Raw genomic sequence first — 24,720 nt, forward strand, 5'->3', positions numbered from 1 at the left:
GGGAAACTGCAGTGGAGTAAGAACATACAGTTCTCTAGATCACTGTAATGAATCTAGTTCCAACATCCTTCATCAGGCTGTAGTATTTCTACTGCCATACACCTAAATAAACAGTAGTGTCAAGTGCATGGGAAGGGTTCTTCCTGAAGAAAAGGTCAGACTGGAGGAAGTTAATGATGGTTCTCTCCCAATTTCTGCCCACATGCATCACCAAAATGAAATGCCACTAATGGTTTTATTCAAATCGTTTAAATATGAACATCTCTCTCCTTCTTGCATACTTTGATCTGCAGTGAAATAAATCACAGGAGTGACATGTAAATTGTTATCAGTAGCTTTCAGTGTTCATATCCTCATAAAAACATTTCTGTCAGAGTTATTGTTTCAAGCAGCTTGCAGAGCTAGGTAAATACCTCCTCATCAGTTAACATTTTGAAGGTTGTCTTTGCAACCATAAGGACTGAAGATTTATTTATTTTTAAATTTAAAGTTGGATTGTGATGCAGGAAGGGAGTGCTAGCTCAACAAGCCACTGACAGCCAGTATAATTCAGCCTTGTCTAAGCTCCCTGAACCATGACACTTGCTCCCCATCTATAGGGAACCATTGTATTTACAACTACAGGCATAAAATTAAGTGCCATAAAACTTCCCACCCAATTTGTACAATGTATAGTTGTACAAAGGTATGGACAGTTTCTCAAGTACATATAAATGCTCAAAGATTTTTAATAAATGTGAATGTATAATGAACTTTCTGTTGTACCTGATGTTAGAGTCGTGGAGCTTTAAAATTCCCCACATTCTATAGGAAAAGGTGTCTCATTGTTAGGTGATCCAGCATTAGTCAAGGGAAGTCACTCGTCAGGTCAAGAGCCCCCTGCAGGACAGGCGAGAGTTTAAGACTCCAAAACTGTGTCAATAATTATACTCTATTCTTACACGTAGATTTTCATCCAGGATTCTCAGAATCTTTAGAAAAGGTACAAAGTATTACTTTACCCAAGTTACAGTTGAGGAAACTGAAGCACGGACATGTCATGAGATTTGCCCAGTGCCACGAGCACAATCAGGAGCAGAACCAGGGCTCTCCACAAAAAGTCCCCTTGCTTTAAACATTAATTCACATTATATCCTACCACAAAAACCCCAGGCTTTATTGTGGGAATTACTGTTCAGCTGAGGTATTCAGAACAACTTCAGTACTGGTTTTTTGTTGCTGTTGTTCCCAGATGCGGTCTGTAAGCCGAATATTTAAATTCATTGACATGCCAAAAGAAGAAACAAAAAACACTAAGCCACTAAAGGATGACCAGCTTACAGGGGTCCTCATAATTGAAAACAAGCATGCAAAGGATGAGAAGCCCTGGCCATCCGGAGGCCAAATGACTGTCAAGAATCTCACAGCCAAGTATATTGATGGAGGAGCTGCTGTATTAGAAAACATTTCCTTTTCAATAAGTCCTGGACAGAGGGTGAGATATTGTTTTGTCTTGTTTGAACTGACTTCAGTTAAGTTTATCCCCAAAAGTCCCTTTATGAGACAATTGAATTACTACAGTGTTGGCTGACTCTGGTAGATTTCTAGTGAACAAAAACAGAAAATAGCTGCACCAACATAGATTATCTAAATCACCTAAAAAAGGAATGAGGTTTTTCCATTTGTTTTTAATAAGAATTCAGCTGTGAAGTTATTAGATACAGGTAGAAAAATGAGGGGACAAAATAGCTCTGAGCTGCTAGGAATCCTGAGAGTAGTTACAGCTCAGTGAAGTATGATAAGGACTCGTTTGGGGTGTGAAAGTGGAGAGTATTGATTACATACCTACAGAATAGTTCACCAAGTTCTATTCCTGCACACGAATTTGGTTGCTCTCTCTGTTTGTGCTCCTCCCTGGGTGGAGGGAAGTTTGCTAATGAAGAGAGATTTGGGGGGCAGACTGATCCGGGCAGGGCGCAGAATAATACAGGGTGATGTGCCAACAGTAATGCATCCCTAGCTCTAGTATTCAGAGGAATGTGAGCTCCCAACCACTCATCTGATGTGTAAAGCGGGTCTTCAAAGGGCTGTACAAACATTTAACTCATCTTCACAGCCCATTAAGCCAAGATTTAGGAAAGCATCCCTTTTCAGGAAAGTCCCATTGAAGTCCAATAAGGATGCACTTAAGCACAAATGTAAGTACTTTCCTGAATCAAGGCCCCAGTGAGGAAGACGTAGGCAGGTTTAGCCCTATTTCATAGCTGAGGGAACAGAAACAGAGAGGTTAAGTGATGTTCCCAAGGTCACCCCGTGAGACAGATCTCTAGCTGCTGTAAGCTGCCATAGCTCCATCGGTTTTAATGGAACTATACTGATTTGCACCAGCTGAGCATGTAGAGGAGCCGAAGACTGGAACTCAGGAGTCTTTTTAGCGTTGTCCTCTAAGCCACTCTCCCTCTGGATGAGATGTACGCTCTATGATACCTAACGTGTGGGTGGTGGATTCAATTTCACTCTACTTACTACCTGGAAAATCGATCAATGCCAAAGCGTAATGAAAAGGAAAGATTTTGTATGTGCAGTAGAGAGATGGGCAAAACGCTGCCTTGCAATTAAAACAAGGATCCCTTTTACAGCAGTGTGCCTAGGAAGTTCATTCCAGTTTCAGAGGTTGTCCCTTTACTTGGAATGGTGAATACCACTAGGACTGGTAATGTCTCTAGAAGCGGAATGGTATTTTACCTTGCAGCTAGATTCTTGTAAGTTCCTCCTATTGAGGATAATAGAAACAAGCATGAGACAGAGGAGGTAAGAGAGGCCAAGGATCTACAGTGCTTTTAACTCAATGGTAGCAGCAAGTGCTTAGCCCTCACTCCTCTCTTGGAGTCAGGTCTGAAGCTGTGTTGTTCACTTTACAGGGAGGGTCCTGAAGAGCAAGAAATTTCCACCACCTCACTTCCAAAATTGTCTTGTTCCCATCTGCCAAGGGAGCCCAGGCTCAGATTGCACAGCATTAGCTGTCAGAAAATACGCTACAACAGTAGCCATTAGTGTGTCAACATTTGCCAGCTGTTCCCACAGATATTGCCTATTCTAACTGTAGGGGATAAGAAGAGGCAATCTTCAATTCCACTGTGTGGGAAATGCAAACTATTTAAATAGCAACCACTGTTTTTAGGAAGTATCAGATCCTTCTACTGTGGCATAATTAGGGTCTCAGTGGTGTGGTCCTTCCTGCAGAAACCAGCCTTAATATGGAAGAGATTGTTTGCACAAGTATGATGGTCACGCATTTAGAAGTTCCTTCTTTGATTGATGTTGTCTCATCTGCAGTATTTTGTCAGCCCTGCTAAGTTATGGAGAAACCAGAACAAGCATTACAACCATAACATAGTGCCAGAGTATGATCTGATTGATGCCAGTATCAATGAGGTGCAAAGTCATCAAAGTCAATCAAGTTACCCCAGTGTAAGATCAGACTTAGGCCCATCTTAACAACATTGCTGAAATACAATACAGGCTTGTTTTCATTGGTTTGAGTTTTAAGGTCTTTTCTGAAGGGGGATCCACTACAAAATGGAAGGGGAAGGGCTGTCGGGAGGATGGATAATAAATAAGGATAATGGATAAGCAAACTTATCCTCTTTGGTTAAACACAGGACAGATTCTCTCCTTAGGTAGCTAAATGAGGTTACACAAAAGTAAGAGCAGAATCTGGCCCAGTGTTTCATATCTCTGCTGAGGTCCTTTACCTTTCCCAAAAACAATGGTAATACACATCCTATCCTACTAAGTTCTGTATGGGATAGTTCTTCAGTTGTGCTGCTACCTTGCTTTATGGTTAGTGCATGAACAGTTTTAAGCAAGGATTCTCCATTCACTTTGAATTATTTTAACATTGCAGGTAGGTCTTTTGGGAAGAACTGGGTCGGGGAAAAGCACTTTGCTCTTTGCCTTTTTAAGGCTGCTGAATACAGAAGGAGATATGCAAATTGACGGCGTCTCTTGGAACACAATCACTGCGCAGCAGTGGAGAAAGGCATTTGGAGTTATACCACAGGTAATGACCAATGAAGTGACAAGGTTTTAAGTAAGATTTTTCCCAGTATCGTACCTGGTTATTTTTCCATATGCAAACAGCAAACTGATATGTTGAGCCTAGCGTTAGTTGCTTTTGACTGAAAATCAAAACCAAGAACAAAAGTGTAGATTCTGTGAAAGAGCAATGTGTAGCTCTCTTCTGAACAGAGCTCTGCCTTTCACCAACAGCTTGCTGCAACTCTTATTGACAGCGAACTCTTAGAAAGGGAAAGGTAGAGTACACGCAGGAGACACAAAGCATCACAGCTTCACTGCCTGCTTACGCCCCTCATTGTTCCAAAATGCATTAGTGCCACTTGTAGAAAAGGGGAACCATCTGATTTGACATGGTGATGTCACCTATTGTTTTTAAAGCCTCATTATTACATTTTAATGAATTTGAATGATAGTTCTTGCACATTTCCCTTAACAAATTGGTAGTCATACTGCTATTAACTTTCCTCTCACTTTAGTGGCTTGGGCTCTGTTGACAGTTAGATTGAGGGCTGGCTTATATCCATCTATGGCAGTGGTTCTCAACCTTTCCAAACTACTGTACCCCTTGCAGGAGTCTGATTTGTTTTGCGTACCCCAAGATTCACTTCACTTAAAATCTACTTGCTTACAAAATCAGACATCATAATACAAAAGTGTCACAGCACACTATTACTGAAAAATTGCTTACGTTCCCATTTTTACCATATACTTATAAAGTAAACCAATTGAAATATAACTATTGTACTTACATTTCAGTATATGGTATATAAAGCAGTATAAACAAGTCATTGTCGGTATGAAATTTTAGTTTGTACTGACTTCACTAGTGCTTTTTATGTAGCCTGTTGTAAAACCAGGCAAATATCTAGATGAGTTGATGTACTGCCTGGAAGACCTCTGTGTACTCCTGATTGAGAACTACTGAGCTATGATACTTATATAGCAGCCATTCTCATACAATCTGAGCCCTTGACTATTGTAATGCATTTATCCTCACAACGTCCCTTTGAGATAGAAAGTACTAACGCTTTACAGATGGGGAACTGAGGCAAAGAGATACTAGGACCTAGATTCCCAAAGGTATTTAGGCTCCAAACTTTCACTGAAATCAATTGAAGTTAGGAGCTTAAATACCTTTGAGGATCTGGGCCTAAGCAACTTGCCCAATGTCACACAGCAAGCCTGTGGAGGAGCAAGGAATTGAACTTGTCTCTCCCAAGTCCCAGGCTAGCACCATCCTTCCCCTCTGGTTATATTAGTGTGCTACCTGACTGGGAAATGAACATTATCTGGAGTAAGTTATCTAGAGTAAGTAGAATATTATGTAGTAGAATGAAAAATAAAGTGTAGTGATTGGTCATTTGTAACAGGAGAGAGAACTATTACAGATTAAACATCTTGCTTTTTATTTTATTGATGAAAATTGTTAGCCCTCTCCAAAAATGTTGACCCTGAATTTGTTGTATTGACATTTTTATGTGTTTTGAAAGCTTTATGATGCATGAGTTTTCACTTACATACAGGATTTATCTTCAATCCTTAGCAAATCATTTGAGTGAAGCAGTATAATTAAATTAGCAAGAGACTACAATCTTACCAGTAAGACAGATATACACAATATCAGAAGGCAGAGAACTACAGTAGGCCAAGTTGCAGCTAAGCCTTCTACACCGGAAGGGGGATTCACTGAGTGGAGGATAGGTAGTGTTTCCAATATCACCCACTTGCATAATGCGGGAGTTATAATTCTTCCTGAAGACTCTATAGGAGCTTCACTGCCTCCAGATACTGAATCAGTGCAGTCCTCAGCCAACCTGTTTGATTCACTTTTTGGCCAGCACCACCAACTCTTTAGGCTTCACTGGGCCATTATTTCTCCCCACCACAGAGTGGTTGCAGCAGCTTCCTACCACCACAGCCTTGTCCCCAGCAGACTTTCTACCACCAGCATTAAACACTAGAGTAAGCTGGACCCCATGGTGATTGTGGACCAGTGTTTCTGTCACTCGAGTGGCAAGCTTTGACTATTACAGAGAGTTAGGGTATGTCTACACTGCACACTCTTTATGGCAGTGTGTAGAATACATATGCTGCATGCCTCCCTAGCACGGGTATAAATAGCAATGTAGATGGTGAGACTCAGCTTAGATGAGTAGAATGAAGACATGCCAAAACCTCAGTGCATGTACCCTACGTGGCTCATTACACACCTAACAGTGCCTCCCCGATATATACTGCTATTTTTGGAAGTGTAGTGTCCTGCTGCCTCCCTGCTGCCAGAGCCTTTCTCCATCACAGAGAAAGACTCTGGCAGTAGGGAAAAGCTCTGGCAGGAGGGAGGCAGCAGGAAAGGCTCTGGCAGATCCCTGCTGTTGGAGCCTTTCCCTGACACATGTAGCTACATACCATAGTGTGGATGCAGTCGGCTTTTCACTGTGGTGGGTAGCTATACATACCCTACATGCCACCGCAAGTGGTATGCAATGTAGACATAGCCTTAATATTACATCAGTATTTGCTGATTAGCAGGTGAACATGTGAAAGACTTTCAAATAGCTGTAAAGATTGAGGGATCTTCACAAACTCTTTCATTAAAAAGGGCTCTGTCAGGTTACTCATTTTTAAAATAATGAGTTAATTCCTGGCTCTTTAAACTAATACAACCCAGGACTCTAACCTTATTTCCTTTCTTCATTTGGGTACATGGGCCCAATTCTGCTCTCCATTACACTTGAATGGACTAATTGCATTCAAGTCACTGGAGTGACTCCAAATTTGCCTCAGTGTAACAGAGAGAAGAATTTGACTCTTGTTGATGGGTTGCTCATGAGTGCTGAGCATCTGTGGCATTGTCTTCTCTGTGATTATGGGGAAAAAATAGCTGAAATGCTCCTTTTGGTGAGCATCAGGACCGGCTTAGATTTTGCAAACACAAAATGGAGTCACAACATTTTTTTTCTATTTCTCTTGTCTTTTTTCAGATTCTGACATTCTTTGTGATTTCGCTTCCCCTCCCAATACAAATATTTCAGCATTAGAGTTCATACTTTTCTTTAAGAAAAATACAAAGTACCCTTTTCCTGCTGCTCAGCTACACCCTTCCCCAGATGGAACCAAGACCCATATTGCATTAACTTCCTAGTCTGATTCTTTTCCTATCTGTGCTTTGTTGACAGTTTGGTTGGTCATACTCTGCCTACTGATCCCAAACTCTGCTGGTAAGCTGCCCTCTGGTTAGCTGACTTATCTCCTGTTCTCTCCCCTCTTCATTGCCTTGTTTCTTCACCTCCCCTTGTTTGACTGTCTCATCTCATAAGTTCCCTTATTTTCCCTTGTCTCCGGCCTAGTCTACATTTTAAAGGTTTACCAACATAGCTATGTTAGGAATGGGAGGATGGGGAGGAAGAATCAAACCTCAGTCTAACCAATACAGCTGTGCCAGCAAAAGCCCTAGTGTAGATGCAGTTATACCAGCATAAAATGTCTTTCATTTAGGAGATAGTATAAGTTTTACCAGCAAAACTCCTTTGCCACTGTACGCTGCATCTCCCCTATAACAGTTTACCAATATAACTATACCAACAAATCCTTTCTAGTGGAAACAGATGAAACAAGTAAAAAAAACAAAAAAAAACTCAAAAAACAGGTGAAACAAGTGAAAAAGGTGAATGCCAACCAGAGGAGTTCTGCTCATATGCTCCTAGTGGAGCAAAGTGTCAGTCAAGGGCATGCAAATTTATAACAAAAAATACAGCTCTAAGGTAGCAAGTCTAAATTGGCAACAGATAAAGAGGAACCAAAGAAAGGTGTTAGAGACTGAGTAAATGGCAGTTTATTTCATGCTTTCCCCCATAAAATCCCTATCACCCACACAAAAATCCCCTCTCCCCCAAATCCCCATCACCCACCCCAAACCTCACTCCCATCCCCACCAAAAGGTAAAGGAATGCAGTATTCTCTAGGGGTTAGGACAAATAATTTAGCATCAGGAGGCCTGGATCCTACCTCCATCATTGCCTCAAATATATAAGCTTGTGCAAGGAACACAACCTCTGAGTTCCATTGTTTATTTGTCTGTCAAATAAAATAATATTTACTCCTTTGTAAAAGGGCACAAGATCTGAGGATGAAAGGGGCTATTATTATTATCCATATCTTTTGGTAGCACTTACAGGCTCCAAGCAAGTATCAGGGGTTCATTGTGTGAAGCACTCTACAAACAAGTAAAACAGACATTCCCTGCCCCAGAGAGCTCACAAGACATAATCTATGGCTAAAGACACACAGAGGTAGAGGACAAGGTAATAGTGAAGGTGGGTATGCTTAAGTAGCCTCAGTGGTTATGGTAATCACAGTGCAAAGTATTATTAATAAAAGCCTTTCAGTGTCAGTAGCCAAGTACCCATATAAATGATAGAAGCACTAATGTAAAAACAAACTTGATTCTGCAGCTGTCAGCAAAATACAATAGACTGAGATGACATTAGTTGTATAACCTGCTCCTCTACTAGCCAAAAACATGGGCTAGTTGTTAAAAGTTATGCATGTAGTCCAGTTTTAAAGTGCTTTTAATGTGGACATTTAAAGAGAACCCAGTGCCAAAAAACCATTATCTTTAGCCTCTTAAGTAAAGTTGCATGGCCTGTGGGCCAGGCTGCCAGGCCCCCACCAGGTCTGTACTGTACTTGGAGCTCCTGTCCTCAAGTCCCACAGTCAAACACTGAGCACTTGCTATGAATCTGCACATTAATCCTCAGAAATTTCCAACTACAGAGTGGGATTAGCTCTCCACCAGCACCCTCCCCCGAGGGGGAAAAAAGTTACATACACCACACAGCCTCTTCCACCAAGAGAATAAAGAGACGTTTGTTCTCTAGCCTTCATCTCAGATTGGGGGCGTGGAGTTGTTTATCCCCTCCCTGGAATCTGGCCTACAACAACCCACAGATATTCAAAGTCCTGGAGAGGGCTGCTTGAACAATGTAAGAACATTGGAACGGCTGATTTTTTCTACACTACCAATCACCCCATGACAACCCTCCCTTCTCCTACCATCCCCCATCTTTGCCATTTCTTAAAATACAGTTTGATAATGGAAGGCCTCAGTTGCTCCATGGCATGCCTTTCTACAGCTGATTGCCCACGGTTGCCCTTTCTACAGATGAGGGTTCCTGCAGTGAATCACATGAGTGATCCATCTAATCAGGCTTCCTCTCCCTGACAATGGCCAGTAGCAGATGCTATAGTGGAAGATGCAAGAAACCAAACAGGGGACAGTATGGAATAGCTACCCAGAGGGGAAGTTTCTTCTTATTCCTCATCAGTTATTGGTTGGCTTTTGCCCTAGGGGTTTATACCCTTCTAGAACATTTTTTTGAAAACCTTAATGTGAAGCAGTAACTTGGATATCTGGTTTTTGAAGTATGGTCACAGTGTACAAAGACCCACCTCATTATTCTGGGCAGTCTTACTAGCTGTCCTGCAGCAACAGTTACATCACACAATTCACATGCCCATGCATTCAGTAAGAGTGGGCAGCCATGTCCAGTTTCAATGTAATTAAGTTATCTTGTGCACTGTCGTTCATAGACGTTACACCTCAAGGTATTTGACTAAGTTAAATTAAGAAATGGCCCCAGAAATTGAGCAAGTTTGGATCTGAGCATATTGTGAGGTTGGGGACCATTTCTCATTAGAATAAAATGAAGAGGAGCCTAAGAACAAAATTAAGGAGTATAGGCAAGGGAACAGCATCACTGGATGATATGTAGCGAGTGAGGCTCTTATATGCCTTGATATTGCCTTGATCACATTAGATGTGATCATGATGTCCTATTTCAGGCCTTTTGGCAGTATGGTATATCACATACAGTTTTACAGATTTAAATGCCCAATATTTATTAAAAGAAATCAGGCATGGAGAATAGGTTAAATATACGCCATGGGACTGCAAGCTAATGAAAAGTGAGGATACCTTTTGTTTCCCCCACACACACACACACTTCATTTTGAAGGAGTTAAGAAGGAAAAGTGACTTTTACCAGTTTCCAGCTCAAATGGTGGTTTGACTTTTTAGTATTCAACCTACTTCCTTCCATCTCTCTCTTTATATTCCTGAGATGATTTCCTTTCAGAGTTCATAGGCAGGACTGTTGTACAGGGTTCCAAGTAGCCTCTGTAAAATGCAGAGAGCTGAAAAGTGCAACTCCCCATAGATCCCCATAGGAAGGGTTTTGCAGAGTCTGAAATCTTGCAGTGGATCCAGGGAAATCAGCATGACAATACAGTGGGCCATCTGCTGCCTTAGTTCCATGTGCAGAACTCCTATAGAGATCAGGAAAGGCTTACTGAGGGCAGCATAGAGATTGTTTCCTGCTCTGAGGGCTCAATCTTGCAAGGTACTGAGCACCTTCAATTCCCGGCAAGATCCATGGGAGGTGAGGGCATTTAGTATCTTCAGAGGTTGCTCAGCACCCTGCAGGACTAGGTCCTGAAAAACTTGCAGAGAGCCCTACAGTTTTCAGTGCTTTTATCTTCCAATTCTCTGTTGTTAATATTTTAAAACTGATGAAAGCATTCATAGATGCCTGTGAAACCAGAACATTTAAAGCTTTGCATATGGAAATTAAAGAGACACCCTCAATTTGAAAAATCACATTTCCATCTGAAAATGTTTTACCCACTCTCATGATGATAACCTCAAAGATGAGGGAAAGAGAAAAAAAATTCTCTTTCGGTTTGCTTACTTTCTTCCCATAACTGTACTTTACGTGTAGTCACTTGTCACTGTTTTACAATGAAGCATGCTCTTCCTCAACTCCAAAACCTGTGAGACTGTGGGAGAGTTTGCGAGGAGCAGCAGCAAAGCTGGAAGCAGAATGGATGAATACAGCTGACCGAAGGATGACGATTCCATTGTGCAGCAACTTTCAAAGTTCATTTTCGTTTCACGTTGGAGTGAAAACTAAACCCTTCAAATGTTTTCACAAAAGGCTTGCATATGTGTAGATAGAGGTCCCTGGCCTGGGGTAGTTCCACCTTCAAGTCCCTGCTTTGCTTGATTCAGAGCAGAATTTCCATCCCAGATCACTCAGAATCACAAAGAGCAGGTCATTGAACCTGGGTCTCCCCCATTCTAGGCCAGTACCTAACCACCAGGAAGTTTAGCTGTCAGCCTTCCTGATGAAAGTTTTGTCATTATCAATATGTTCTGAAGAAACATTTCCCCACAATTTCATTTTGGCAAAAATGTTCTGACCAGCTCAACTGAAGAGGCAGTTGGTTACAGTGTGTACAGAAAGGGCAGGGTGGAGGAGTGGTGGGCCTGAACAAGTTTAGGGGTATTCTTCCTGGCTCATCTAAACATTGGCAGAAATATCCTTATACATATTTGTAAGTGTAAAAGAAACACACACACACACCAGAGTACAAAATTTAAAGGACACTATATCAGAAGAGTTAATTTAAAAGAATTCAAATTGTCAGTGTCCCATTAAATAACCGGAAGAATAATGTACCAAACTTGAGATTATTAGTTCAAACATTCAACAGGCCTTGCAATATTTTACACATTTTATTTATACCAAGACACTGTTTTCCAGAATCTTAATGGCAATGCAGGTATGGTTTGTCATATAATTGATTCAGACAGCTAATTCCTGACCTAATTTTTTTTCAAGTTTTGGTGATGGATATATCAGGAATTTTTAAAGGTTAATTCTTCATGCTAGGAGATAATCTCCCCAATTTAGTATTTCATGTAATATCAATATGCACAATAATGCCAAACTTTACAGGAAAAAAATCTCTTTTCTTTCCCAGTCTCAAAGTTAAAACTCAGACGATACAAGAATTTATATTCTAATTACATCTCTTCATGAATTCTAATATACATGCAAGCACTGGACTCTTACCACTTATTAATGAAATAAATTTAGTGAACATCATATAGGCCAGCACAAACTTATTGGCTGGCAGTGACTGCTGGCCTGTGACAAGGGACAGTGTCACTTGGGGGAAGGCAATAGGTTTAGGGGAACATGGCAGATCTTGTTAAACCCATTCATGTCCCAGCCCCAAAGGGACATTTTTAAGGTCTCGAGGTCAGGGTTCCAAGAGCTGTGCAGGCTCCCTTGGTTCTCCTCCAATAACAAATGGTTCCCATCATTGTGGCCAATCAAACCAATCTGTCTGCCTTTGTTGGGATATGAGGGAAACTTGGAAAGAGCCTGAGATCCCTTATAGACATTATTTCCCCCTCCGTATTCTAGGACAGAGTGTAGACAAAGGAGGAGGGTTGCTCCTGTCTATTATGTATAGGAAATTGTTATTAAGAGGTTTTAGGGGTAAACTCCATTTTCCACTACACGTAATTACTAACTAAGGAGCACATTTTCTGGCTGGGTGACATGAGACCCCTGCTAGAAAACATACATGCATTATAGATCTATATTTCTGCATGTAACTGCATGGGTAATAACGGTAGCTATGTGCACAAATGCCTATTTAATTGCCTCCCATTTTCAAATTTCAAGTTGTAATGAACCCACTGGCTCATTATTGAGCTAGGGAGAAAGGATTTAGCCAGTGTAAGGAGCTGGGTTAGCCAAGTCAATATCCGGCCAGTATATAATCCCCAGAGTACAGAGAAGAAAGTATTCTGGAGTCAGAAGGAACCAGGCTGGGCCGAGAGACAGACTGTGAGAGAGCTTGGGAGTTGGCAGCAGAACTAAGGGCAGGCAGCAGGCAGCTTAAGAGCTGGGGCTGAAACCAGAGAGCTGGGCAGAGAAGCAGCATGTTGCCACAGCACAGTGGCCTGAAGACAGGAGGTGTGGGGGTAGCTGAACATGGGACGCCTTGGAGAATAGCGCTGCAGGGATTCCAACAAGACTCTTACCTTTATACCCTGAACTGGCCTGCCCCTAGAGTCTGCTTAAGGAACTGCGGGGTTGTTCTTCTATTGTCATTAAGTAACGGTAGCTAGGGTATTTGCACCTTTTAGTTTCTAGCAGTCCTGGGAAAGTTAATCTCTATTACTCACATATGTGTGTAGCCTCTGAAGGGCCTAGCACTTCTGTCTCCTACACAGCACTCAGCTCCAAGTCTGTGGTGCCCCTAGCACACTACCAGACATCTAGAGCGGACTTTTGTATGACAGCACTCAGTGATGTTCTTTAGAGGGGTCAGTTACAGTATTTGGTGGCAATTACCACCACACCTACTTACTACTGTATTTCTGCACTATTTTACCTTGGCACTTGCCTATGATAGGATGCCAATTCTGACTATAAACTGTGGATCATATCATCACCTTGTGAGTGTTCATCTAGGGTGATTTTGAACTGGTACCCAAGATGCAGAAGGTTCCATATCTATTACCAATCCCCTGAGACATCCAGTTCCCCATTTGCCAGGTTTTCTTGGTGCATTCATAACCAGCACAGAATTCCCTATATTTCACGAGCCATTTTTTCCCTTGAAACATCTAACATTTACAGTGCCTTCTTTGTAATTTGACTCCACACTGCACATGTGAAACTAACACAATATTTACACAAGTGAGCCCTGTATAGATATTAAGGAGCTAGAAAGAAGGAAGCATCCTGCTGAACTGTGCAGGAAGGTGCCAGAATTCCGGACAACGCCTCACCTCATTTGGGAATAAAATGCACTTTTTTAGGTGCTATACTTTAAGGCAAAGACTTTTTGAAAGCAGCATTAACAGGAATAGCAGCAGTTTCAGAACAAGAAGATACTGTACTTCGTGTGTGTTGCACTTGGGAAGGAATGCTAGTTAGGTGTTATGAACCTTTTCTAAAAACTGGTTTGTTCAGTTAACTTTTCTTCACTGCTGCAGGACTAAAATAGCTACTTTATTAGTTAACTACATGGCAAATGAAGTGTGAATGCAGCCATATCAGACACAGCTTTCTCACTGCTATTAGCTCCACAGTGCCCAGTAGTCATAAGAATCTAATCCTGGTGCAAATATGCTCACCACCACCAAGAATTGTGACCACTTTATGGGTCCCTGCTGCCCGGAGTTATGAGGGAGAGGTAAAGGGGGCATCACTTTAGCTGAGCAAGAAGGAACTGGAAGCCCAGCTCAGTTGAAGGGCATTGTTCTATCAGACTTACCCAGGGGCATGGGGAGCACATTTATATCCTTTGCCCTCCAGACAGAATCCTCTTTCACACTGACCAGCAGTGCAGGAACCTCATTTAAGCAGCTCCAGTGAGAGCAGAGAGGGACTCAGCACTGGTTTCTCATTTCTGAAGCCCTGAATAGCGCCAATTTATATCTGAAATCTTTGAATTAAGGCTATTTGAACACATATCCAAACCACTTTGGAATTTGACCAAAGCATCACTGTATAGTAGTTCATCTCTGGGGTATTCTGAGGACTGCAGTCCCAGGTACACCTCAGGTTATGATTGTGTTAGTTTGGTCAAACTATGTGGGGAATCATGTGTATTCCCCTAGCCATACTTGATTTTAGCTAATGTTTTCAGTGTCCCACTTGTAGAAGCATCAAAAGACACACTAAGGCTAAAAGTCAGTTTCTGCAAGAAATTAAACAGCTGTAATCACTTTCATTTCAAAATATGTTTCTTTTAAATAAACATTTCCAGTAGGAAGACAAAAGGGATGAAGAGAAAATATTGGCTCTCAACTTTATCTACAACTAACATTTGTTCAATGTGCACAGGGGAAGGAGCACAACCATCATAATATTTCCCACTAAGATACTGTGACATTCACTGACAGTGAATTCTGTCTGCTATAGGCAATAAGGTGTATCAAGTGACATAGCAGGTATCACGTTAGTTTCATCTCATTAGGAATAGTTGTGCAATCTCAGTACCGTTGGAAGTATTTATTTCTATCAGAATCTAATACACCCCCATAATGTAAAAAGAGATTAAGCAAATATTTAATTTCAGCTGTGTCATCACTTTCCAAACTACAAACTGCACTATAGCATCACCACAGTAACAGGCGTGGTTCTCCCATGAGCATAATTAATCCACCTCCCTGAGAGGTGGTCGCTAGGTCGACAGAAGAATTTTTCGATTGACCTAGTGCTGTCTACACTGGGGGTGGACTTTTCACACCCCAGAGCAACATAACTGGGTCAACCTGACTTTTGGGTGTAGATGTTCACTTATACCAGTAAAAATAAGAAATGGAACTGCTTCTGGTCACATTGAAGTTAAAGGAAAAACTCCTACAGACTTCAGTAGGAGAAAGATGATTCTCAAGATTAAGAAATTTTCAGCCTCTCCACACACCCCTCCCTGACAGGGCACACAAAAGAGCGGAAGAAAGAGTTGTACAAAATGCCTGTATAAATGGATTATTGCTATTCCTCTCATGACTCAGACTTTGCTATGTGCTGAGTATCACTGGAACTAAACTGAGGCACAGAACTGCTGTTAAGTTTACACTGGATTGCGGTGATACATAAGGAAGTATTATGAAGCTCAGGTAACTTTTGGATGGTGCTGGTCAGTAAATGGATTTTCTGTTCCACAGGAAAACTCAAGATTTTGAAAAAAAATCATCCAAAATCTGGACAAAACCCCTGAATTTTGGGGGGCACTTAAGTTCTGAAAAAGAATATTTTGAATTTATCTGGACTTGAAGCATTTTATATGAAGTGTTTAACTATATAATGAAGTCAATTTCAAAATACAGTCATTTTGAAATGAAAAAAGATTTTTTTCAAAAAATGTTGAAATGGGATATTTTGACATTTTCAAACCTTTTTTCTTTCTAAAATGAATTTGTCAAGACAATTTTGTGAAAAAAAATTGGTTTAATTAAAACAGCGTTTTTTGACAATTTTTTTTCACCATCTCCACTTTTGGTATGCCATGCAGTTTTAAAATGATTTCTTATTTATTTTGTACTCCCACAGAAAGTGTTCATATTTTCTGGGTCTTTTCGGAAAAACTTGGATCCTTATGGACAATGGAGTGATGAAGAATTATGGAAAGTAGCAGATGAGGTAAAGCTGTTCAATAGTATTTGTGTTGTTCATCAGTACTATTTGTGTAACTCCCCTGTAATAAAGGGAGTTACAGTGGGAAGGAATTTAGGTCAATAACTATAAAATTATTATTTATGTAGCATCATACATAACATGGTGCTCAAACAAAAAACATTGTCCCTGCCCAGAAGAGTTTACAGCAGAGGTGGGCAAACTATGTTCCGCGGGACCGTCCTGCCCGGCCCTTGAGCTCCAGGCCCCTCTTCTGCTGTCCCCCATCCCCTGCAGCTATGCCGCTGCATGGGCAGCGTGGCTGGCTCTGGCCGGGCAGCGCGGCTTCCGGTCCTGCCACTCTGAGCAGCATGGTAAGGGGTGGGAGGGGTTGGATAAGAGGCAGGAGGTCCTGGGGGACAGTCAGGGGACAGGGGGCAGTTGGCTGGGGCAAAGGTGTTCAGGGGACGGGGAATTGGGGGGTTGGATAGGTGTGGGAGTCCCAGGGGGCCTGTCGGGGGCAGGGGTGTGGATAGGGGTTGGGGCAGTCAGGGGACAGGGAGTGGGGGGGTGGATAGGGGGTGGGGTCCTGGGGGTGGTTAGGGGTGGGGGGTTCCCGGGAGGGAATGGTCAGGGGACAAGGAGCAGGGGGGTTGGATCGGTTGGGGTTGTGAGGGGGGCAGTCGGGGGGGAAGTGGGAGGGGGCAAATAGGGGGTGGGGGCCAGGCTGTTTGGGGAGGCACAGCCTTCCCTACCCAGCCCTCCGTACAATTTCACAACGCCGATGTGGCCCTCAGGCCAAAAAGTTTGCCCACCCCTGTTTACAGTCTAAATGGGATAAGTATAAACCAAACAATTACAGGTTAAAACAGCAAGTATTTGGTGTTTCTATTTAACAGCTATTATCAAGGCCATGTCTACACTATGGGTACTATAACAGCACAGTTATGGTGCTGCAGCTATGGCACTGAAGTGCTACAGCGAAGATGCTTCCTACAGTGACGGAATTTTGTCCCCCCCAATCATAGAATCATAGAATATCAGGGTTGGAAGGGAACTAAGGAGGTCATCTAGTCCAACCCCCTGCTCAAAGCAGGACCAATCCCCAACTAAATCACTAACAATCACTGTAGTTAATCCATCTCTCCAAGTGGTGGTAGCTAGGATGATAGAAGAATTCTTCTGTCGGCCTAACTGCATCTACACCAGGAGTTAGATTGGCTTAACTATGGCAATCAGGGGCATGACTTTTTCACATCTTTGAGCAACACAGCTAGGTTGATCTAAATTTTAAATGTAGACAAGGTCTAAGACAGTTTTGCAGATGGTCTTTCTCATAATTGTTCTTTCACTGCCTGACCAAAGAGAGATTTAGAAATTTATATGAGTACCCTTGCTTCTTGCTCCTTAAACAAACTGCTTTACATCACCAGGCCATAGCCTGCCATCAGTCTGTGGACTTCAAAGGAAGTTCTTTGCACAGACATGTTGTAGGTAGATCACACACAACATATAGCCCACCCTTTGTAAGTACTGAGTAGGTGACATATCTTTTTTTAACAGTGACCACATCCCCTAGAAAGTCAGCTGCAGCCAATGTGTAAACTGCCTATACCCTCAGCAATGCTTGATTCTTCAAAGGTCAGCCCCAGGAAGGAGATTCTAAACAGATTTTGGGTTTTTCACTCACTCACCTGCTCCAATTATTTTTTCATTATAATCCAAACCTCTTCTTTTCTCCTCCCAAACCCCTAAAAATATTCAGACTTGGTACTGTCTGTGTGCAGTTCAAAACTGTCTATGGCATTAAGTCTACCTGTTACTGTTCAGTGTATGGCTTAACCACAACTGTAATTAAATAAAATGTAGCTCAAGTGGTTATATTGTGTTATATTTACATAGTGTCTTAGAAACAAAACATAGAGAAAGGTTAATCCCTTGCTTATTACCCAATAAAGCTGCTTTTGGCAGAGCCAAGTAGAGGAAACGTTAATAAAACTTGCATGCAACAGAGTCTCCATGCTCTGATCTATTATTTAACACAGGTGAGGATTCATGATATGGCTCTGCAGGATGACCCAGCAAGAAACACAGATGAGGCACTCAGAGTAGCAGCCCTGTTAGTCTGTATTAGCAAAAAGAAAAGGAGTACTTTTGGCACCTTAGAGACTAACAAATTTATTTGAGCATAAGCTTTCATGAGCTACAGCTCACTTCATTGGAAGCATTCAGTGGAAAATACAGTGGGGAGATTTATATACATAGAGAACATGAAACAATGGGTGCTACCGTACACACTGTAACCAGAGTGATCAGTTAAGGTGAGCTATTACCAGCAGGAGAGCGGGGGAGGAGGGGAAGAGGGAACCTTTGTAGTGATAATCAAGGTGGGCCATTTCCAGCAGTTGACAAGAAGGTCTGAGGAACAGCGGGGTGGGGGGAGAATAAACATGGGGAAATAGTTTTACTTTGTGTAATGACCCATCCACTCCCAGTCTTTATTCAAGCCTAAGTTAATTGTATCCAGTTTGCAAATTAATTCCAATTCAGCAGTCTCTCGTTGGAGTCTGTTTTTGAAGTTTTTTTGTTGAAGTATTGCCACTTTTAGGTCTGTAATCAAGTGACCAGAGAGACTGAAGTGTTCTCCAACTGGTTTTTGAATGTTATAATTCTTGACGTCTGATTTGTGTCCATTTATTCTTTTATGTAGAGACTGTCCAGTTTGGCCAATGTACATGGCAGAGGGGCATTGCTGACACATGATAGCATGTATCACATTGGTAGATGTGCAGGTGAACGAGCCTCTGATATTGTGGCTGATGTGATTAGGCCCTATGATGGTGTCCCCTGAATAGATATGTGGACACAGTTGGCAATGGGCTTTGTTGCAAGGATAGGTTCTGGATTAGTGGTTCTGTTGTGTGGTGTGTGGTTGCTGGTGAGAATTTGCTTTAGGTTGGGGGGCTGCCTGTAAGCAAGGACTGGCCTGTCTCCCAAGATCTGTGAGAGTGATGGGTTGTCCTTCAGGATAGGTTGTAGATCTTTGATGATGTGTTGGAGAGGTTTTAGTTGGGGGCTGAAGGTGATAGCTAGTGGCGTTCTGTTATTTTCTTTTTTGGGCCTGTCCTGTAGTAGGTAACTTCTGGGTACTCTTCTGGCTCTGTCAATCTGTTTCTTCATGTCAGCAGGTGGGTATTGTAGTTGTAAGAATGCTTGATAGAGATCTTGTAGGTGTTTGTCTCTGTCTGAGGGGTTGGAGCAAATGCGGTTGTATTGTAGAGCTTGGCTGTAGACAATGGATTGTGTGGTGTGGTCTGGGTGAAAGCTGGAGGCATGTAGGTTGGCATAGCAGTCAGTAGGTTTCTGGTATAGAGTGGTGTTTATGTGACCATCGCTTATTAGCACCGTAGTGTCCAGGAAGTGGATCTCTTGTGTGGACTGGTCCAGGCTGAGGTTAATGGTGGGATGGAAATTGTTGAAATCATGGTGGAAATCCTCAAGGGCTTCTTTTCCATGGGTCCAGATGATGAAGATGTCATCAATGTAGCGCAAGTAGAGTAGGGGCATTAGGGGACAAGAGCTGAGGAAGCGTTGTTCTAAGTCAGCCATAAAAATGTTGGCATACTGTGGGGCCATGCAGGTACCCATAGCAGTGCTGCTGATTTGAAGGTATACATTGTCCCCAAATGTGAAATAATTATGGGTGAGGACAAAGTCACAAAGTTCAGCCACCAGGTTTGCTGTGACATTATTGGGGATACTGTTCCTGACAGCTTATAGTCCATCTTTGTGTGGAATGTTGGTGTAGAGAGCTTCTACATCCATAGTGGCCAGGATGGTGTTTTCAGGAAGATCACCGATGGATTGTAGTTTCCTCAGGAAGTCAGTGGTGTCTCGAAGATAGCTGGGAGTGCTGGTAGCGTAGGGCCTGAGGAGGGAGTCTACCTAGCCAGACAATCCTGCTGTCAGGGTGCCAATGCCTGAGATGATGGGGCATCCAGGATTTCCATGTTTATGGATGTTGGGTAGCAGATAGAATACCCCAGGTCGGGGTTCCAGGGGTGTGTCTGTGTGGATTTGTTCTTGTGCTTTTTCAGGGAGTTTCTTGAGCAAATGCTGTAGTTTCTTTTGGTAACCCTCAGTGGGATCAGAGGGTAATGGCTTGTAGAAAGTGGTGTTGGAGAGCTGCCTAGCAGCCTCTTGTTCATATTCCGACCTATTCATGATGACGACAGCACCTCCTTTGTCAGCCTTCTTGATTATGATGTCAGAGTTGTTTCTGAGGCTGTGGATGGCATTGTGTTCTGCACAGCTGAGGTTATGGGGCAAGTGATGCTGCTTTTCCACAATTTCAGCCCGTGTACGTCAGCAGAAGCACTCTATGTAGAAATCCAGTCTGTTGTTTCGACCTTCAGGAGGAGTCCACCCAGAATCCTTCTTTTTGTAGTCTTGGTAGGAAGCTCTCTGTGGGTTAGTATTTTGTTCAGAGGTGTGTTGGAAATATTCCTTGAGTCGGAGGCGTCGAAAATAGGATTCTAGGTCACCACAGAACTATATCATGTTCGTGGGGGTGGAGGGACAGAAGGAGAGGCCCCGAGACAGGACAGTTTCTTCTGCTGGGCTAAGAGTATAGTTGGATAGATTAACAATATTGTTGGATGTGTTAAGGGAACCACTGTTGTGGCCCCTTGTGGCATGTAGTAGTTTAGATAGTTTAGTGTCCTTTTTCTTTTGTAGAGAAGCAAAGTGTGTGTTGTAAATGGCTTGTTTAGTTTTTGTAAAGTGCAGCCACGAGGAAGTTTGTGTGGAAGGTTGGTTTTTTATGAGAGTATCCAATTTTGAGAGCTCATTCTTAATCTTTCCCTGTTTGCTGTAGAGGATGTTGATCAGGTGGTTCTGCAGTTTCTCTGAGAATTCATCACACCATTTATCATTCTGATGTTTTTCTGGTCATATTAAAATGTTACTGGAAGACATAATTTTCAACCAGAATCTTTAAAGATGAACTATAATGCTGAAATGAAAAGCATCCTAATAAGTGCCTCATATCCCAACTAGCCTGGCTGCCTTGGGGATAAGAATCGAAGGTGGGCATTCAGCACAGTCATACGTTGTGACTAATCTGTATCAAAAATGTTTTCCAGCCATTGCAATTCTCTAGCTTACTAAAGACAACTCAGAATGTAGCATTTTGTGACATCACTCCTTCCAACACATGTAGCAACTTTATGTCATGGAAAGATACATTCTGGGATGGGGTTAACAAACCCAGAAGTCCCATGGGAATGGAGGAAACAGTGGAGCTTTAGATTTGATTTTACCAAACTGGTAGAAATTGATGGTTTTTTTGCTACGCTGATGATTTGATAATGTTCCTTCAAGCTCCCCAGGATATATAAACTCATGTTTTTAATGGAAAAGTTAATACAAAGTTTCCTCAGCTAAAGATAAGCTTGTACTATGCCAACCAGAGCCTCTATCCTGAAAACACTTGAACATGTTTTAATATATGCATATGAGCAGTGCGTGTATTTGTGTTCATGCATAAATTCTTGCAGGATTGGACCACAGATGACTAATTTTATTTAGCATGAGCAAAAATAATAGTACTATAGCAATCAAAATATGCCCAGAGCCAGCTGTTATTAAATATTAAAATATAAATAATGTACATATAAGACCATATAAAAAAACAGGCCATTTTTGAAAAATGCTTATCAGATCATGGTAAGGAGTGCCAACATTTCAAGATGATAGAACAAAAAACAAAACAAACCACAACCTTTGCACTTACCTTTCACTGTCTGGTATCGGCATATCTGACTGGATAATTAATTTATGGTACAGTAATGCCAATCCCAACAGTCTTTTCCCACCTTTATCACCACTAGTCTCTCCCTTCCTTGTTTCCGTGGCAACCTCCAAAAAGCACACTAGTCTGTGTCAAACATCAAGAGTCTCTCTCTCTCTTGAGGAGGGCCACACATCTATTGTGTAGACTCAATTCAAAAGGTGCCAGCTTCAGGATCCAGGCAATAGTTGCCAACCTGTCTGGTCACGCTCAACTTTTGTGTAACCAGCAGCATAATTACCTACAAACCCAAAGGAACATACAATTATACAGCCCGGAAATAAACTGGACACACACCAATCACCTTTGGAACATAAGGAAGTCTTTCTCTGATAAGATTTTTTGAACCTGCTTCCCCACAGTCCTGCTTAGGTGTCATTTAATGCTATTCAGAGTGGTTGTAAAATAGCTCTGGCAGCACTTCACACTTCACTTTGCACAGGTATAAGTGATGACTCAGGCTATGAGACCGTCACGGAGGTCACGGATTTCGTGCGTTTAGGTGATCCTCCATGACTTCAGCCCCGCCTTGGCAGGGCTCGGGCTGTCAGCCCCCCTTGAGCAGGGCATTGGGCTGTCAGCCACCTCACAGCAGGGCTTTAGGCATTGGTGATTTGTTTATTGGCCAGGACCTGCCCGTGACTTTTAATAAACACACCCCATGACAAAATCTTAACCTTAGTGCTGACAGGATACAAGGCAGTGGAGAGTTAGGTCTTGGCTCTCACTCTCTCCCCTTCAAATAGACTGCCACTCTTCCTATGAGCTCCTGATCAAGTGATGAGTATCACCTGTTCTCATTAGTGCAGATTCAGCAATGAACTCCTGCTAGTTCACTTTTCAGAAGCTCCATTTATCTGCTAGTCCTGATCAGACTCTGGGGCTTACAAATGGAGCCTTTCTTCACAAAGCTTCAACAGTTCAGATCTAGGGCACTAATCTGTTCCTATGCCTTCTTTGGGGTTTCGTTCCCATGCTAAACAATTGGGAGTGGAGAGTCTCGTGGCCAAGGGAGTGCTCCTATAAAGCCCTGAAGATTCTGTACACCCCATTACAACCCCTTTCCAACAGTTTATCCCTGCCTCCGGCTCTCTACCTTTTCCCCCATTCATTATCAGTCTTTGCCTCCTTTTTGTTTCTTCCCAGTCAGCTCTGTTCAATCACAACCTCCCTCAAACACCCCACCTGGCCACTGTCTCCCCTGCACTGCTCATCCCATGGAATGGACAAGAGAGTCAGACAACCAGCACCAGAAAAATTCTCTTCCCCCTTTTGTCTCCTGGACTTATGGCAACTCTGGTAGTGGGGCATAGTCTGCTTCCTGCATCCAGGGCTTGGCTGGCTTTCTCTCCCTGCTCACGAGGTCCACAGCAGGAGGTTCATTCTTTTTCTTCCCCACATCACAGGGAAGAGAGTGCCGTGATGGTTCCTTCCCATCCTCCTACACAGACTGTGGTGGAAGTTCCAGGGATGAGAAGTGGGAGTTGGCTAGTGGCTGTAGGTTCAGACTAAAGCTGATTAGAATTATTTTGTCTCTCTGTGGAAGATTTTGACTACAATGATGGGGAAGGGTCCCACTTATGTCAAAACTTTCAGTAGAAAATTGAATTTTTAGCCAAAAACTAAATGTTTATTTTTGAGTGAAAATTTTAGTTTCCAAATGGAAAAAGACACATTTTAAAAAAATTATTTTATATATTTATTGAGACATGTGGACACTTTCTGTGAAAGTTTGGTCAAAAAACAATTTTTCAGTCACTAAAATTTGACATAACGTTTTCAGGGAGGTGTAGCTGAGAGGAAATAGCAATCTGGGCTCTCCTCACTTAGTCTTCTTGGAGCCTGCGAGTCCCAGGCATAGGACACTGCTCCCACTGCTGAATAGACAAGCAAATTCTAGTGATGTTTTTTGGTTGGGAATTTCGTCTCCAGGTATAAACTAAAAAGGAGATTTTTAAAGAACTAGGCCTTATTTACAATACTGAGAAGAATTTTTATTTTAAAGTGTGCATAGTCAGGGGGCTGCGGCCATTCTGGGACATAACACAAGGAGCCAGGAAAGTCACTTTAAGGAAAAAACTGTTTTTTGGCAATCAAATAATAAACTGAAAAATGTAAAACAAAGAGCAGTGAAAAAGAAATGTTACAGAATCATCCTGTGCATTTTTTTAAAATAGGCCTGATCTGATTGTGAATGGACTCTGTGCTCTCTTGAAAGCTGGTTTGTTAGAGAATGCTACAAACAGCTGATGTGACTTGGGGGAGAAGTCACATTTTCACTTGTTCCTGTGTTAAATGCTTCTGCTCCACCTTAGCTGTTGCTGGGTGCAGTGAGGACAGTCAGTAGCTACTGCTGAAGTCAACATCACTTTTTAACTTTCTTTGCAGCTCATGTTTAAGATCAAGGGCCTAGATTCACAATGGTACTTTGGCATTGTGATGCTGAGTGTTGTAATACCTAACTTTTGCCACTAGAACTCACTGCAATTTGCAAAGCCTGAGTTAGGGGCCTCGGCTTCCTATTCAGGACAGGAGGAGAGAGAGGCACTTTAGAATGAGATCTAAGCTAGCCAATGGGAGATGCTGACAACAGGAATGGGTGTCAAACTCTGCCCGTCTCAGAGATAGGCATCTAAGTCTAGGTTGCACAGAGGTACCTACATTGGCTAGCAATTCTCAGCTGTGAACCCTCTTTAGTATTAGGCATCTAAGGCATTGCCCCAAGTAGCTAGGGTGAAACGTTTCCTCATAACTTTTAGTCCAGTGGCTAGGGTACTGATCTTTGTTGTAGAAGACCCTGCGTTCAAGGCCCCCTTTCACCTGATG

At 42.3% G+C, this 24,720-nt stretch overlaps 1 protein-coding gene across 1 annotated transcript in view; it reads left to right on the forward strand.

Moving 5' to 3' along the window:
* Nucleotides 1–24,720, forward strand: part of CFTR (CF transmembrane conductance regulator) — a 144,345-nt gene that overhangs the window by 110,720 nt on the left and 8,905 nt on the right. Inside the window, exons 22-24 of the mRNA XM_084613660.1 lie at nucleotides 1,232–1,474; nucleotides 3,887–4,042; nucleotides 15,981–16,070. Coding sequence (XP_084469786.1) covers nucleotides 1,232–1,474; nucleotides 3,887–4,042; nucleotides 15,981–16,070 — 489 coding nt within the window. The remainder of the gene's footprint in view (nucleotides 1–1,231; nucleotides 1,475–3,886; nucleotides 4,043–15,980; nucleotides 16,071–24,720) is intronic.

This window comes from Lepidochelys olivacea (genome assembly GCF_965140295.1).
Source record: "Lepidochelys olivacea isolate rLepOli2 genome assembly, chromosome: 1".
NCBI classification, from domain to species: Eukaryota; Metazoa; Chordata; order Testudines; family Cheloniidae; genus Lepidochelys; species Lepidochelys olivacea.